This window comes from Eleginops maclovinus, chromosome 10 (genome assembly GCF_036324505.1).
Source record: "Eleginops maclovinus isolate JMC-PN-2008 ecotype Puerto Natales chromosome 10, JC_Emac_rtc_rv5, whole genome shotgun sequence".
Classification (NCBI taxonomy): Eukaryota; Metazoa; Chordata; class Actinopteri; order Perciformes; family Eleginopidae; genus Eleginops; species Eleginops maclovinus.
The window spans coordinates 6,692,359-6,705,317 of record NC_086358.1 but is presented as its reverse complement, the minus strand read 5'-3'; the positions used below and the strand labels follow the sequence as shown (position 1 = coordinate 6,705,317).

Genomic DNA, 12,959 nt, shown 5'->3' with positions numbered 1-12,959 from the left:
CACAGGTGCGCATGTATGCACACACTTGTGTAATACTATCTTTGTTTATTTTACAGTTTGTAAGTGAAACAAATACTTGTTCATACATCATTTTTTGATTTATGATGTGTGTATAGAACTATTTATAAGATGTGAAAGCCTTAATATACAGTGTAAACAAATGTTTTAACTGTCAAATTGTTACGTCTCGTCAAATCTGTTAGTTATGTTTATTTATGATGTCTGTCATTTCATGTTTAATCTACTATTTATGTCATACCAAGTGAAGTGTTCATGTATTCACGTCATGTCATGTCTAGTCAAGCCCCTGTGTTTCATGTTGTGTCTCGTTTTCCATTTCCTGTTTTATTTTGTACTTGCCTTGTTTCTCATTGCAGGCCCTGTTACTTTCTGTCTTTGTGTGTTTTCCCGCCATTGTCAGCGTCTGCCCCGAACCTGATTGTTGTCACCTGTTGCCCTCATGTTTCTGCCTCCCCTCCCCAGCTGTGGCTTGTGTGTGATTAGTGTCTTTGTATTTAGTCCTGCTTTCCCTGTGTTCTCTGTCAGTTCGTTGTCGTCTTTCATGTGTTCAAGTCAAGTGTTTTTCATGTTCTGGATTTTTCCCAACTTCGTATTTTTGTAAAACAGCTTTTGGAATAAAGCTCGCCTTTCGTTTGTACCCATACCTGCCTCCCTTTGTTGCTGCACTTGGGTCCTATTTCCCCAAACCCTGACACAAATGGTATTATTAGATTCACAGTACCTCCTATACATGGTTACAGTTTACTCTATCAAAACAAAATAACACAAGCTTGTATTTTTTAGTGTTAATCCATTTAAATATGCAAATCACCCTTTTTACTTCAAAGGACATTTAAATTGTTGTAATTCATCCTTATTTAAATACTGGGGGCAAATATTGACTAAGGTGTGTAGTATTTAAAAGTACTTTAATCCATTTTCAACTAAGTTTGACATTTTATGTTTTGCGTTTAATGGTTGTCCCTTGGGAAAACGTGTTCACCTAAACAGACTAAAACTTACAAACTGAAATAAACATTCAAACCGTTTCTCTAGGTAGCTCAGTTGGCTAGCTTGAGAGACTGTGGACCTTTGCTGTTGGCTCCTTATTCGCAAGTTGAAAACGATGACATTTTAAAGTTTTTAGTTTTTTTTTTTTGAACTGATGCATTCGAGTATTGTTTTAGGAAATTGAGTTGAGTTTGTTATTTATGATTAGCATAGACCCATGACATCACACACACCATTCACATTCACTCTTGTGTGGCATACCTTATTCAAGTTTTGAACCCCAGTCTCTTGGAGATTACCACCTTCACCACGGGACCATCTTCGACGCTGATCAACCTTCAGAACCAGAGAGATCAAGAACATGAGACTCTTTACCTCCGTCAAACTGTAGTAAACCTAGCTTGCTTGGTGAGCATGAGAAACTACATTTGAAAAGACGTGTGGAAGATCTACCAAAAACCTTTGTGGGCAAGGCAAAATACTTTCAAACTGAAAGCAGAAAAACATCAGTATTATGTGTTCACTAAAACAATCTGTAAGATGCACAGTATTCCAGAAAGCTCAGTTGGTAGAGACGATAACATGAGGTCTTTAGGTTGTGGGTTCAAATCCCGTGTTTGACATCTTTTGTTTATTCTTCCAGTGCTCAAAGGGGTGTTTTATGAATGTCTTTGTAAATGAGCAGAACAGCTGTTTCATTTTACTTATTGAAAAAACAACATTTTTTAATTTAACATGCTGTTGCTCCACATTAGTGCGGCTTCAGGACAATTGAATCTACGGTTATGTGATATATTAATATAAATGTATAACAATATATTCAAGGGTTTGATTTGTTATTTGTTTGTTTTCTTAAATCCCTTAAAAAACAATATTATTCTGGTTCAGTCTTTCATTTTAAGGGGATTTTAAAGGATTATCTCCACAGTTTCTTTTTAGCTTCAGTGAGTAAACTTTGTTTCTCTGCAGACGCAGGAAGATGAAGTTTTTTCTTTCTCGTTCTGGTTCTTTGTGTGCATCGTGCAGATTTAGGTCCAATATTACATTTCATACAGTAAACTTGCCTTAAAAAGGCCTCTGATGACTTGCTACTACAATTTGATTTCCACCTTAAAGAGCTTTTGATTAATTTAATTGTCTGATGTACATTGAAGTCTGATATGAAAACGGGGAAATAAAGTGGAAAACAAACACACTTTGGCTGAGAAATCATTCATTTATGGTACCACATTTATTTTAGATTACAGAAAGTCACAAGGCACTCAACACTCATGAATAAGAATCAGTACATAACTATCCAATCAGATGCTACAGTAACATATCAACCAATTAGAGCTGAAGGATGCGTGACATAAAAAAAGAGAGAGAGATTTACAGGAATATGTGCAACAGTTGACACTTATAGGAGTCAAAACCCTTGTGATAATTAACAGATTTGATCAGATTTAGCTTTAGCAATTCATTCTGGTCTCTTCACTAATGTGCATGAGGACTGAATTCCCATCCAGAAACCTGGAAGAATATTTTCCTTAAGAGTGCTGTTAATTCTTTGCAAAAGCTTGACCTCCTTTTCTTCCCCCTCACCGGTCACCACATAAAAGCTGATGATCCCAGCAGGCTGGTCCACGTAAACTCCAATGGTGGAGCTGTGCGGGATATCTAATATGTCTTCGTTTACACCGTTGAACCAGATCTGGTATCGTGTTCCTGACCAACACAGACCCCAGGACTCTTCATTTTCCCCCAGGCCGCTCGGCCCGGCGTTCACCCTCCTTCCTGCTCCTTCATAGGTGGCTCCAATCGCCACCCAACCAGTGTAATCCACCTCAAAATAAGCCCTCGTGTTCCAAATAGGCTCTTTACACACCACCTTTTAAGAAATAACGAAAATAAATAAGAATTCCACAAAAACTATGTGTTTCTTTACAAACCTGTCACTGTATTTATTTCTGACTCACCTGTGGAGAGTACTCATATCTCTCTGATCTATCCAGGACGGGACAAAGCTCCTCAGTTCTTCGAAACACTTTTGACCCATTGTCACCAATCCACAAATGTTTGTTGGCAGTCTTGTCATCTAAAGAAAAATTCTTCCAGTCTGAAGGAACAAAATTAAGCGAATGCAGTTTTTTTTCATTAAATCCTGGACAGCAGTGCTAGACGTTAAATTATTTGAGAAAATAAATCTGCTCTTACACTTCAAGAGCCCGGCTCTGCATGTTGGTTCTGGAATGTCCGGCTCATAAACAGGAACTTTTTCTGTGCAGAAAGAAAAATATGTTGAAGATACAAACTAACACTCACATCATAAAGAGTACGAAAGCATTCATCAAGACAATTACCTTCAATTATCTTCTTTTTCCTGTTGGAATTCATTTTTTGCCTAAGAAGGTTAAGACCAAAGGTTAAACACTCAAAAATAGAACTCTGTATTAAGGTGTCATCGTTAAGAAAGTATAAATCTAAGTCGTTATTAAATATCAAGACCAATTGTCACAAATCATGAGTTCATGGAGTTTGAAAATTGTAGTTTACAATTGGGATCTTATTCTGAAAAGGTTACCCCATCAACTCCCATTTATTAATATCACTGCAACAGGTGAAGTTATAATCCCCCCTTTGTCTATTTCTTTGATACTTGATTTAATTCAAATACCAATCTCTTGCTTACAGTACACTATGGATGATGTAATACATACAGTACTGTGCATGCCTTAAGTTTAAACACTCACACTTGGTTAACCAAAAGCAAAATACAGTGTTTGACAAGGCAGCTACGAAAGTCAGTGGTTAAAAGAGCTTATACATGTTCTTAATAATGAAAATGCATACAAGCTAAAAACGTGGTGTACCTGGTTTGCCGCTCTCTGAAATGATTATAGCAGACTTGGGTGTAGAGGGCATCTTAAGCTTGGTGCTAATAATCCATTTCGATCTGCTAACAGAAAAGTAAGAGTGCAAGTCTTCCGCTTGACTTTTATACCCTCAGTAAATACGATTCAGGGGGGCTTGAGGAGTGTCGGAAGGAGTATTTAAGGTTAGTGGAACAGTTTTTGGCAGGCGCCAAACTTGGTTGTGACATATAGATTTATGTGAGGCTAAAAAAAACAGACACTGGACACTTTAGAAAGAGTAGAAGTCTGTTTGTAAAAAGAGTATCGTGTGTACGGACACTGTGTTACCAAGAGCGTCATCACTGATTTGTTTTCGTCATTCAGAATATGACCTCAGCTATGTAGGTAGTGTATGCTAAGAGCCCACCTGGAAATGAAAACGTTAGTGTTGACATCCCAAGAATCCTATTATAAGTATATGGTTTAACTTATCTAATAAATACATTCAGTCACTGCTTGCACCACCTGCTTGGTTTTTTTGTTTTTGTTCATTTGTGCCATTCGTTAGCATTTGAAATAACCAAACAAGACAGATTGTGTCCCACTGAGCGTTTTATTATTTTGTTAAACTTTACATTTTGCATACATTCAAACCAGGTAACTCTACATATTATTTGCAAACATTAACAGTGGAGGAATAAAAACACATATATATTCATCAGTATAAACCTTGGGTGGTCCAGTGGTGTCAGGGAAGTCCAAGATGGCGGTAGGTCAAAGGTGAACCCCACGTACCTGATTGCACTTTGTTGCCTTTAATGAAATGTACAATAACAATAACTATATATCTAACCAAGAGATGCTGTATATAAGGAATATATCTCATGTGAACTAATGTCTTTACTCTAATGTAATTGTGTGTTTGAAGCTGCAATAACTGTAGCTTTATTATTAAAAGGTAGATTCACTTCTCTCTCCTAATCACTGACATCCAGATATGATGTTGTAATGTTGATTCTGACATTTATTCCTCCTTCTTTTTGATAGAACAGTGTGACTGCGGCCCTACCCAGAAACCTGGTATCATTTTCTGCTCAAAGGGTGTCCTGATCTGTTGCAAAATGTAAACCTCCTTTTCTCCTGTGTTTTCCTCTCCCTCCTTCACCTCATCCACGCCATAGAAATTTAGGATACCTGCAGGCTGGTCAAGGTAAACACCAATTGTTGTGTACTTGGGAACATCCAAGATCTCTACAAAGGAGCCGTTGTGCCAGGCGCTGTAGCTGGAACCGCTCCAGCCGAGAGCCCACGACTCCTCGTTCTCTCCCAGGCCACAGGATCCGTCGCGGTTCCTCCTTCCTGCTCGTTCGTACGCCACCCCGACCACGACCCACCCCGAGTACTCGATTTCCCAGTAGCCTCGGAAACCCAGGATGCCCTCTTTGCAAAGAACCTTTTGAAACGTGGAATGGAATGAATGTGACTTTGAGGCAATCCAACATCACGTGTGATTTATTACAGCTGCCACGGAGAATTCAGAGTACTCTGACTTGCAATGCCAAATGAGTGACCTCAGGATTTAAATAAACACTCGGGACAGCCCTCTAGTAGAGTCCCGTTGCCTGCGGTTTTACAATCACATCAAACATCAATGACTTTGGCAGGGTGATGACAGTATTATGTAACCCTTATCTCATTTCACACCATATCGAACATCAAGAGGAAATAAATTGCATATTTTCAGACAAAAATAACTGCATCTTCACAAAGTACCTGTGGAGAATACTCATATCGCTCTGGTCTATCCAAGACGGGACAGGTGAGGTCATCGGTCATACGGGCCACCTTAGCACCATGCTCTCCGATCCACAGCATCTTATTGGCTGTCTTGTCATCCAGGGAAAGGTTGAACCAGTCTGGAAAAAAACATCAGATTCAAAGGAAAAATGAATACTTCTATGACCACGTTTGGAGCAAATTGTGAAAGAATAAAAGCTTGAGTAAGAATATTACATTTGATAAGATCAGCTCTGCATTTAGGCTCAGGGATGTTTGGCTCGTAGAAGGGGACATTCTCTGAGGAGCGGGTGACAGAACAACAAGGTCAGCGAAACTGGAGACGGATGGCATTTGTAATCTGCATTTACAAAATAATTAAAAAGCACAAGTCTGTAATAAGGTGTCTCATTTGGAATTATACTAAATGTCTCATGTTATGTCTCTTAGGCTGTTGATTAATGGTTGAAAATTAGCTCATAGCTAATTGAAAACGATTTGAAAATATTATCCATTGAAACCATTTAAAAAGTAATAATAATAAAAAAATGTAACAATAATAAAGAAAATAATAATAAATAATATCAGTTTATTAATAATAATAATAACAAATTATTAATAATAATAATACACTAAAATAATAATAAAAACATTTTATAATAATAATAATACATAATATTTGATTATTAGGAGTACTAATAATACACATTAATACTAATAACACAGCCAAATAATAATAAAACATTGTATAATACAGACAAATAATAATACATATTTTATTAATAACACTACTTCTAATATTAATAACACAAAATAATCATAATAATAATACCTGTAGGTGAGTTCCCATTTTTCACTTTTTTTGCTGCAAAAAGAAAATAAAAACTATTTGAGACAGTGCAACCTACTGTGTACTGGCTGTTATAAATGATATAGGAAAGAGAGCATGTCAGGTGTGTCCCAACATCTGATGAAGTGCCAAACAGTGTATACTTAGAAACCATCTGCTTCCATCAGCTCATCACATCAGCAACTTCCTGGAGCCAGTGGCTGATTCATACCAGACCATTAGGATTAACAAGACACCTCAAATGTTGGAGGGGGGTAAGCCTCAGTCACATTGGAGCACAGCATGAAGCTCTGAGCAGTTTATCAGATGAGAAGGGATATGATCAGCTCGCACAAATCTGATAAGTTGGGGATGTAGATCCAGAATTTGTTTATTGAGGTAAACAACTAGGAGACTTGAGTAAACGCTTCAAAAAAAAAGTGACAAATTCCATTTCAATTCTGGCCTAAATGAAAAACAGCTGTTTTGCAATAGAGTTGATGTGAGGATAATAGCTTGTACCACATGCTTTATTCTTAAATGTGATAATACAGGAGGATATTTTTTAATAAAGGGAGCTTAACATGCAGACAGAAGATAATTAAGTCTGCTAGCATTTCGATTTCAAATCAGGGTCGATTACAGGCGGCGTATTGTGTAGCAACTTTCCTTGAACAAATAGTTGATGGATAACGATTGCATTTCAGGCTCGGATCTGATGCCAATTTTGTAAGGAACACTTGTACAAGCATTCAGCGTCCCGTTTGTTGTTGCGGGCGGAGTTCAATATGAGGAGACACTTAATCCCGGCAGCATTAAGATGTCAGCGTCAACTAACATAAGTAATGCGTTTTTATTTATATCAACACGTCTCCAATACAAACTATCCTTTCATTCACACATTGGCAACCCATCAGAACACGAGTCAAGTTTGTCTAGGCAAGCAGAGGAAAATAACAAAGGATTGAGGTTCCAAAAATGAAGCTAAGTTCGGAGTATTTCTGGTTGTTGTCATAATTTGCCTTTTCAAATGTAACAGTTACTTTACAGTCACTTTTGACTTGGATATGAGCTGATATTATCTCTCTGTTGACAGAAGGCTGATGGGCCATGAGAGAATGTTAGGCCACCTGTCTGAATATAGCACAAGGTGATGAAAATAACTGCTTTTGTCTGGCCTCATTACAACATGACACCATACAAAACATGTAAGCTCTAAAGCAGCTTTGAACTCCCTCTGAGGCCGTCGGGGCTTGTTAGGCAAGTGACAGGATTTGAATGAATGTTTTGTTTTAAATGATGAGGCTCTGTCTGCTTTTAGGTGTTAGGGGAAATACATGTTTTATTAGGACTACATTGTTGTGTTTAATAAGCAGAAGGCTGGATTTGTATGGCTAAAAAGCTGACAATTCTACCATTTTAAACAGTAAATGCAAACTAGATACTCTATTCCTCTGAAAGTTATGCTACAGGTTCATATGAGATTTCTTTCCTATGTTCTGATGATAAAAACAGTCTGTAAGCTGACATTAATGAGCTACAATCCTGCTGAATGTCACCCATTTTCAAGACGGGTATTATACTACACATACAGCATTTGAATACCCGTCAAATCTTTTTTTAATGCAGATGATGTTGACACTTACAGACCCTTGGTCCCAGACAGTAAAACCATTATAGGCCCCTGATAACGACAAGCATGAAATCGGCCTGTGAAATATTGCGCTATCCCTACAGACATTAACTCTAGTGACCCATTCACTCGGGATATGCCTCGGAGGATAATAAAATAAACTGCTGCAGTCACAGTAAGGCTGGGGTACTTGAATTAGTACATTGAAAGCATTGCTGATCATAATTGCTGAATTAGCACCAACTAAAATATGCTGCAATATTACTTAAAGGCTTAATTTACCTGAAAAGAAGATTACCATTGAATTTTTCAGATGAATTTAGCATGGGTTCACAAATGATTGACATTTAGCAGGAAAATATTACACATTTTAATTAACCGTACTCAAACCAATGATTAAAAATGGTAAAATGTAGGAAAATATGTCACCTTTATCGGTCATCCGGCTGTCAGAAATGATTCTGTTGGTGGCTGGCATTCTTGATGAAAGGGTTTTAAAGCTGCTGTGGTGAGCCTGTCTCAAGCCCGATGTCACCGGTCTCTCTGAGTTTGATGAGTCTCTTTTGGCTCCACTGTGTGACAACTTAATGCCACTCTTATATACCTTTAATGCAGGACAGAGGTGGAGGAGTGAGAGCCGGTGGCGTGGACGTGAGCGTGAGATTAAATGTTCCAATAGAAAAGGAGGGGGAGGATGGAAGCTTGTAATTGGAGCCGCGTTTGTATGTTTTTCCTTAAAAAGGTTGCATGGTTGTTTCGATGTCTGAAGAACACCCCCTGGTACCAAGTAAACCACGCCTCCTCCCACTGCATCGCAACCACTGATCTCTCCACATTGCACAGTGACAGCATTGATGCATTGATGGTGGAGAGGGTTATTGGTCTATGCAAACACACACACACACACCGACATACAGACATGAACCCTAGCGCGCACACATACACACACGCACACACACAAATCCTGAGTATAAGCCTGCAAAGATATGTTTGGTTCCTGGTGAAGCTGTGTGGGGTCTAATAGGTGCAACAGTGTGTTTGTTCTCTATTAAAGTCATTTACTTTAAATGTGATGCAATGGGGTATGTGCCTCTCTATGGACATTTTGGAATCATTTTGGCTGTGTAAATGCACAGGCAACATTTAGGTGTTGTTTTCACAGCTTTGTTTTCTTACTTTGGAGTTGAAACCTCAGCTTAAAAGGTCTATAATAAACTGTGTTCAAAAAATGCAGACACTAACCGTAACCCTAACGCTTAAATCTAAAAAGATATACCCATTGAATTCTCTTAAAACCACTGGTTTGTGCCATTACAGCTGAAAGTCATGCATCCTATTCCATCAGGATTTTTACTTAGAGTCCTGACTGACTTTGAACATTTTAGTTTTTATTGCTTTCTACTAGATTGAGTTTTTAAAAAAGTCATGTCAACAAACTCTTCATTCACAGGGTTACAACTCTGAAAATTATAAAATATCTGGGTGTCAACATCATATATCAACATATCATTTTATGTCAGATTTTTGACAAAGACAGTTTGTCCTGTAAGTGTAGATGAGTATAACAATACAACAACAATATATAAAAATGATATACAATATACAGTTTATATATATATATATGTTGTATCCTATTATATATTCTAGGCATAAAACATCTGCCATAACCATGTATTCGAATATACATTTAGAATATACTATACTTAGAACAAGCAGTGCAGACGTATACATGCTGTGTATAAATAAACTAACCTAAATACTACTGGATAACTGATTTACCCTCTTTGCCTTGAAGCACCTTAGGTCGTCATACCCTCCATAGCTATGGACTTGACATGCATTATCGCATCAACCATAAACTATTACAAGTGCCTTTATTCCCGGGTCAAAAGAAAAAGCATGTCGCGGGTCATTAACCCCTTTCCTGTGATACGTTCCCCACTGTGAGCTCGGAGCTCAGGTGTTTACGGCCCCGGCACACGGCCAACCCTAGTCAAGGCTGCTCCAACCTTCTAGTTTTCCTGCCTGCCCAAGCAGATGACTGGCCTTCCAGGGATACACAGAAAATAAATGAGAGGGGGAGTGTCGATCACGGGTTTGCGTGAGAGTGTCTGAATTCCTCTAATCTTCTCTCGTTGATAAGAAACCGGGGGCCCAGGTTACTTCAAACCAAAGCTGTGACCCCTCACTTGGCGGCTCTGCACAGTCAAGGGCATGACTTCAGTTTTAGAACCGCCCCCGAGAGTCTATTGGTCTGCCGTCAAAGGAGAATGAAAAGTAAATCTCTTATGATTTCACCGTTAAATCTCCCAAAAAAAAGGTTGTTTTCACTGTAAAAAAAAAACAGAACAATGAACCATCATTTTAAAATAGTCTAGAACTTTTTCTCCCATTACAATACAATAAAATTAGTAATAGACAGCTAGTACGGATGTTACCAATCAATACACATTCACAGACTTATTATAAACATTACCAAAGCCAGGGAATCTCTATAGAACAGTGTATACATTACTTTGTCAAAGGAGAAAAGAAGCATTTTACTTAGTGCCTTAAAATAATTATAAGACATAGCAGAGGAAATCAGGAGAATTATAAAACATGTAAATCATTATCTTAAAGTTATCTCCTAAAAAGTGAATTAAGAGACGATGACCTCTCTGTCGCACCAGCTTTCACTTCCTTCATCCAAAGATCTCAAAGTGTCTTTCGGCTGTTCTTCCAGTCTTGCGTGACCCCTCTCAACTTCCAAGATGTGATAATGATGACAAAGCGATGACAGAACAATTGTAGCAACAAATTCAGAATGACAGAGATAAATACGGGTCAGCTGGTCATGTGTTGGCGCTGATCTGGATATCCTGGTTTGGCAGGCTCAGCAGCTCACCTATTATTGAGCTCATTATCTCCGCATACCTTACCAACATTTCTCTGAGGGATCCCCAGGGGGCCTCCAAAAACTTTAATACCCTCTTTCCTGTGGGTATATAGAGAAGCTATTTGCTTCACTGCAGCAGCACGCCGCTGACAGACACTAACATTAAGGGGAACCTCAACATAGAAAGAAGCGCTCAGAGATGCCAACCAGTGCTCCCAGTAAGAGAATCATGCCGGGAAATGGAAAATCTGGTGAGTAAACTCCTTTTCTAGTTCTCAGCAGATAATGTCTGTTTCAACTGCCAGAAAACGAATCTATTGTTGAGCAAAAGTGCATACGCAAGGGAAAAAACGTGTCTTTTCAGATTGCAGAGTTTTAGAGATGAGAGCAGTGTTGTCAAAAGTTTGAAATGTTTAAGATTGAATGTTTTATAATTACAGGGGCAAAACCTGAAGTAAGAAAAGATTCAGCCTCTCCAACAGGTATGATGTTAAAGCAAACCATGAATAATATATATCTCTAATGTGAACTCACAAATGGCATATCTTCTTTGTTGAATATATTTCTAAGGCAATACCTCTGCTTCCTAGAAAAAATCCCAGACTATGAGCCCAACATCCCTGAGCCCACATGCAGAGCTGACCTTCTGAAACGTACGAACAACCGTTTAAAAGCGTCTCTCCTCGCTCTCATGATTTATACAGTTTCTCTTTCTGACTGTCATTGATGCACATTTTCCAAATCCCACAGACTGGGTCGACCTTTCCCTGGATGACAAGACAGCCAATAAGATGCTGTGGATCACACAGGGTGGATCCAAGGTGTCCCGCATGACTGATGATGTCACCTGTCCTGTCCTGGATGGACCAGAGAGATATGAGCATACCCCCCAGGTAGGTTTTTTAAGTGTTAATCCAGATGTGCTTTTTTCCTGCACTCAAGTAATTTCATCCTGTCCTTTTCTCTTAAAGGTTCTCTGCAAAGAGAGAATCTTTGGCTTCCGAGCTTATTGGGAGATGAAATATTCAGGCTGGGTGGTCGCCGGAGTCGCCTACGAAGGGGCAGGGAGGAGGGGCAGCGACGGACAATGTGGGTTTGGAGAGAACGATCAGTCCTGGGGTCTTGGGTGGGGTGGATGCCGCTACCAGGTGTGGTTCAATGGCAATAACTCAGAAATCTGGGACATACCCGAGTGCACCACAATCGGGGTGTACCTAGACCAGCCAGCCGGGGTCATGAGTTTTTATGCCGTAGAAGAAGCAAAGGAGGGAGAGGAGGGCGAAGTGAGGCTGCTGCACCGGATCAAGAGCTCCTTCAAGGGGAGGATGTTGCCTGGCTTCTGGGTGGGACAAAAGTCCTCATGTTTCCTAGTGAAACACGGGGAATAAAAGGAGTCCATATCTGTTTCATTTCCAACTTACACATCCGAAACATAAAATATGTCTCACTGCAACACAAGTTGATGCAAGACAAACTATTCTAAAACAAAAATGTGTGTACAAAGAAACACGTCTTAGTAAAGAAGGTGCTATTTGTATAAGAGTTGATGTGTTATTTTGTTCAAACTGAATGTTTAGTATGTCTAAGTGGTGTCATATGTTCATATATGTGTATATCTGATGTCTATTGTATATTCGGGTGCCATCTTTAAGAATATTTTATTTCATGTGACTTTAAAACAATAAACAAATTGAAACCCATCATGCATGTTTGTATCCTTATAACAGTGAAGTTCATGTTAAGGGAAATTAGATTAAGTAAACTTCCTTACTGTCATACTATTTCGAGCATAGCAATAAATTCAACCGAACTTTGATGAATTATCTTTCAATTTAAACTGATTTCATGTACAACAAATAAGCGTTAAGACAAATAAGTATGCATCCGAATAAGCACATCCGACTATAAATCCAGGATAGCTCCACATCTGCAAACTCTTCGTGCTTTCAGCGGCGCTAATAAGCTCGGGAATGGTCATTTCAATATCCCAAAAATATC

At 38.8% G+C, this 12,959-nt stretch overlaps 3 protein-coding genes across 4 annotated transcripts; 1 reads left to right on the top strand and 2 right to left on the bottom strand.

Annotated features, from left to right (window-relative positions):
* Window positions 1-2,223: 2,223 nt before the first annotated feature.
* On the bottom strand, window positions 2,224-4,053 carry LOC134871022 (tripartite motif-containing protein 16-like protein). The gene is made up of 5 exons (XM_063893606.1): window positions 3,864-4,053; window positions 3,354-3,394; window positions 3,208-3,270; window positions 2,970-3,109; window positions 2,224-2,881 (listed from the first exon to the last, which is right to left on the bottom strand). The coding sequence occupies exons 2-5, from the start codon at window positions 3,385-3,387 to the stop codon at window positions 2,471-2,473; spliced, it is 648 nt and encodes a 215-aa protein (XP_063749676.1). The 5' UTR covers window positions 3,388-3,394; window positions 3,864-4,053; the 3' UTR covers window positions 2,224-2,470.
* Window positions 4,054-4,429: 376 nt separating this feature from the next.
* Window positions 4,430-8,687, bottom strand: LOC134870486 (stonustoxin subunit beta-like). Its single transcript, XM_063892670.1, has 5 exons — window positions 8,513-8,687; window positions 6,454-6,486; window positions 5,859-5,921; window positions 5,619-5,761; window positions 4,430-5,298 (listed from the first exon to the last, which is right to left on the bottom strand). Exons 1-5 carry the CDS (start codon window positions 8,559-8,561, stop codon window positions 4,870-4,872), a joined length of 717 nt encoding a protein of 238 aa, XP_063748740.1. The 5' UTR covers window positions 8,562-8,687; the 3' UTR covers window positions 4,430-4,869.
* Window positions 8,688-10,884: 2,197 nt separating this feature from the next.
* On the top strand, window positions 10,885-12,600 carry LOC134871355 (stonustoxin subunit beta-like). Of its 2 annotated transcripts, XM_063894105.1 has the most exons (5): window positions 10,885-11,212; window positions 11,402-11,443; window positions 11,552-11,614; window positions 11,712-11,854; window positions 11,933-12,600. In XM_063894105.1, the coding sequence occupies exons 1-5, from the start codon at window positions 11,161-11,163 to the stop codon at window positions 12,347-12,349; spliced, it is 717 nt and encodes a 238-aa protein (XP_063750175.1). In that variant the 5' UTR covers window positions 10,885-11,160; the 3' UTR covers window positions 12,350-12,600. The 2 variants fall into 2 exon arrangements, with proteins under 2 accessions (XP_063750175.1, XP_063750174.1); XM_063894104.1 differs by having other exon boundaries at window positions 11,712-12,600.
* The last annotated feature ends 359 nt before the right edge of the window (window positions 12,601-12,959 follow it).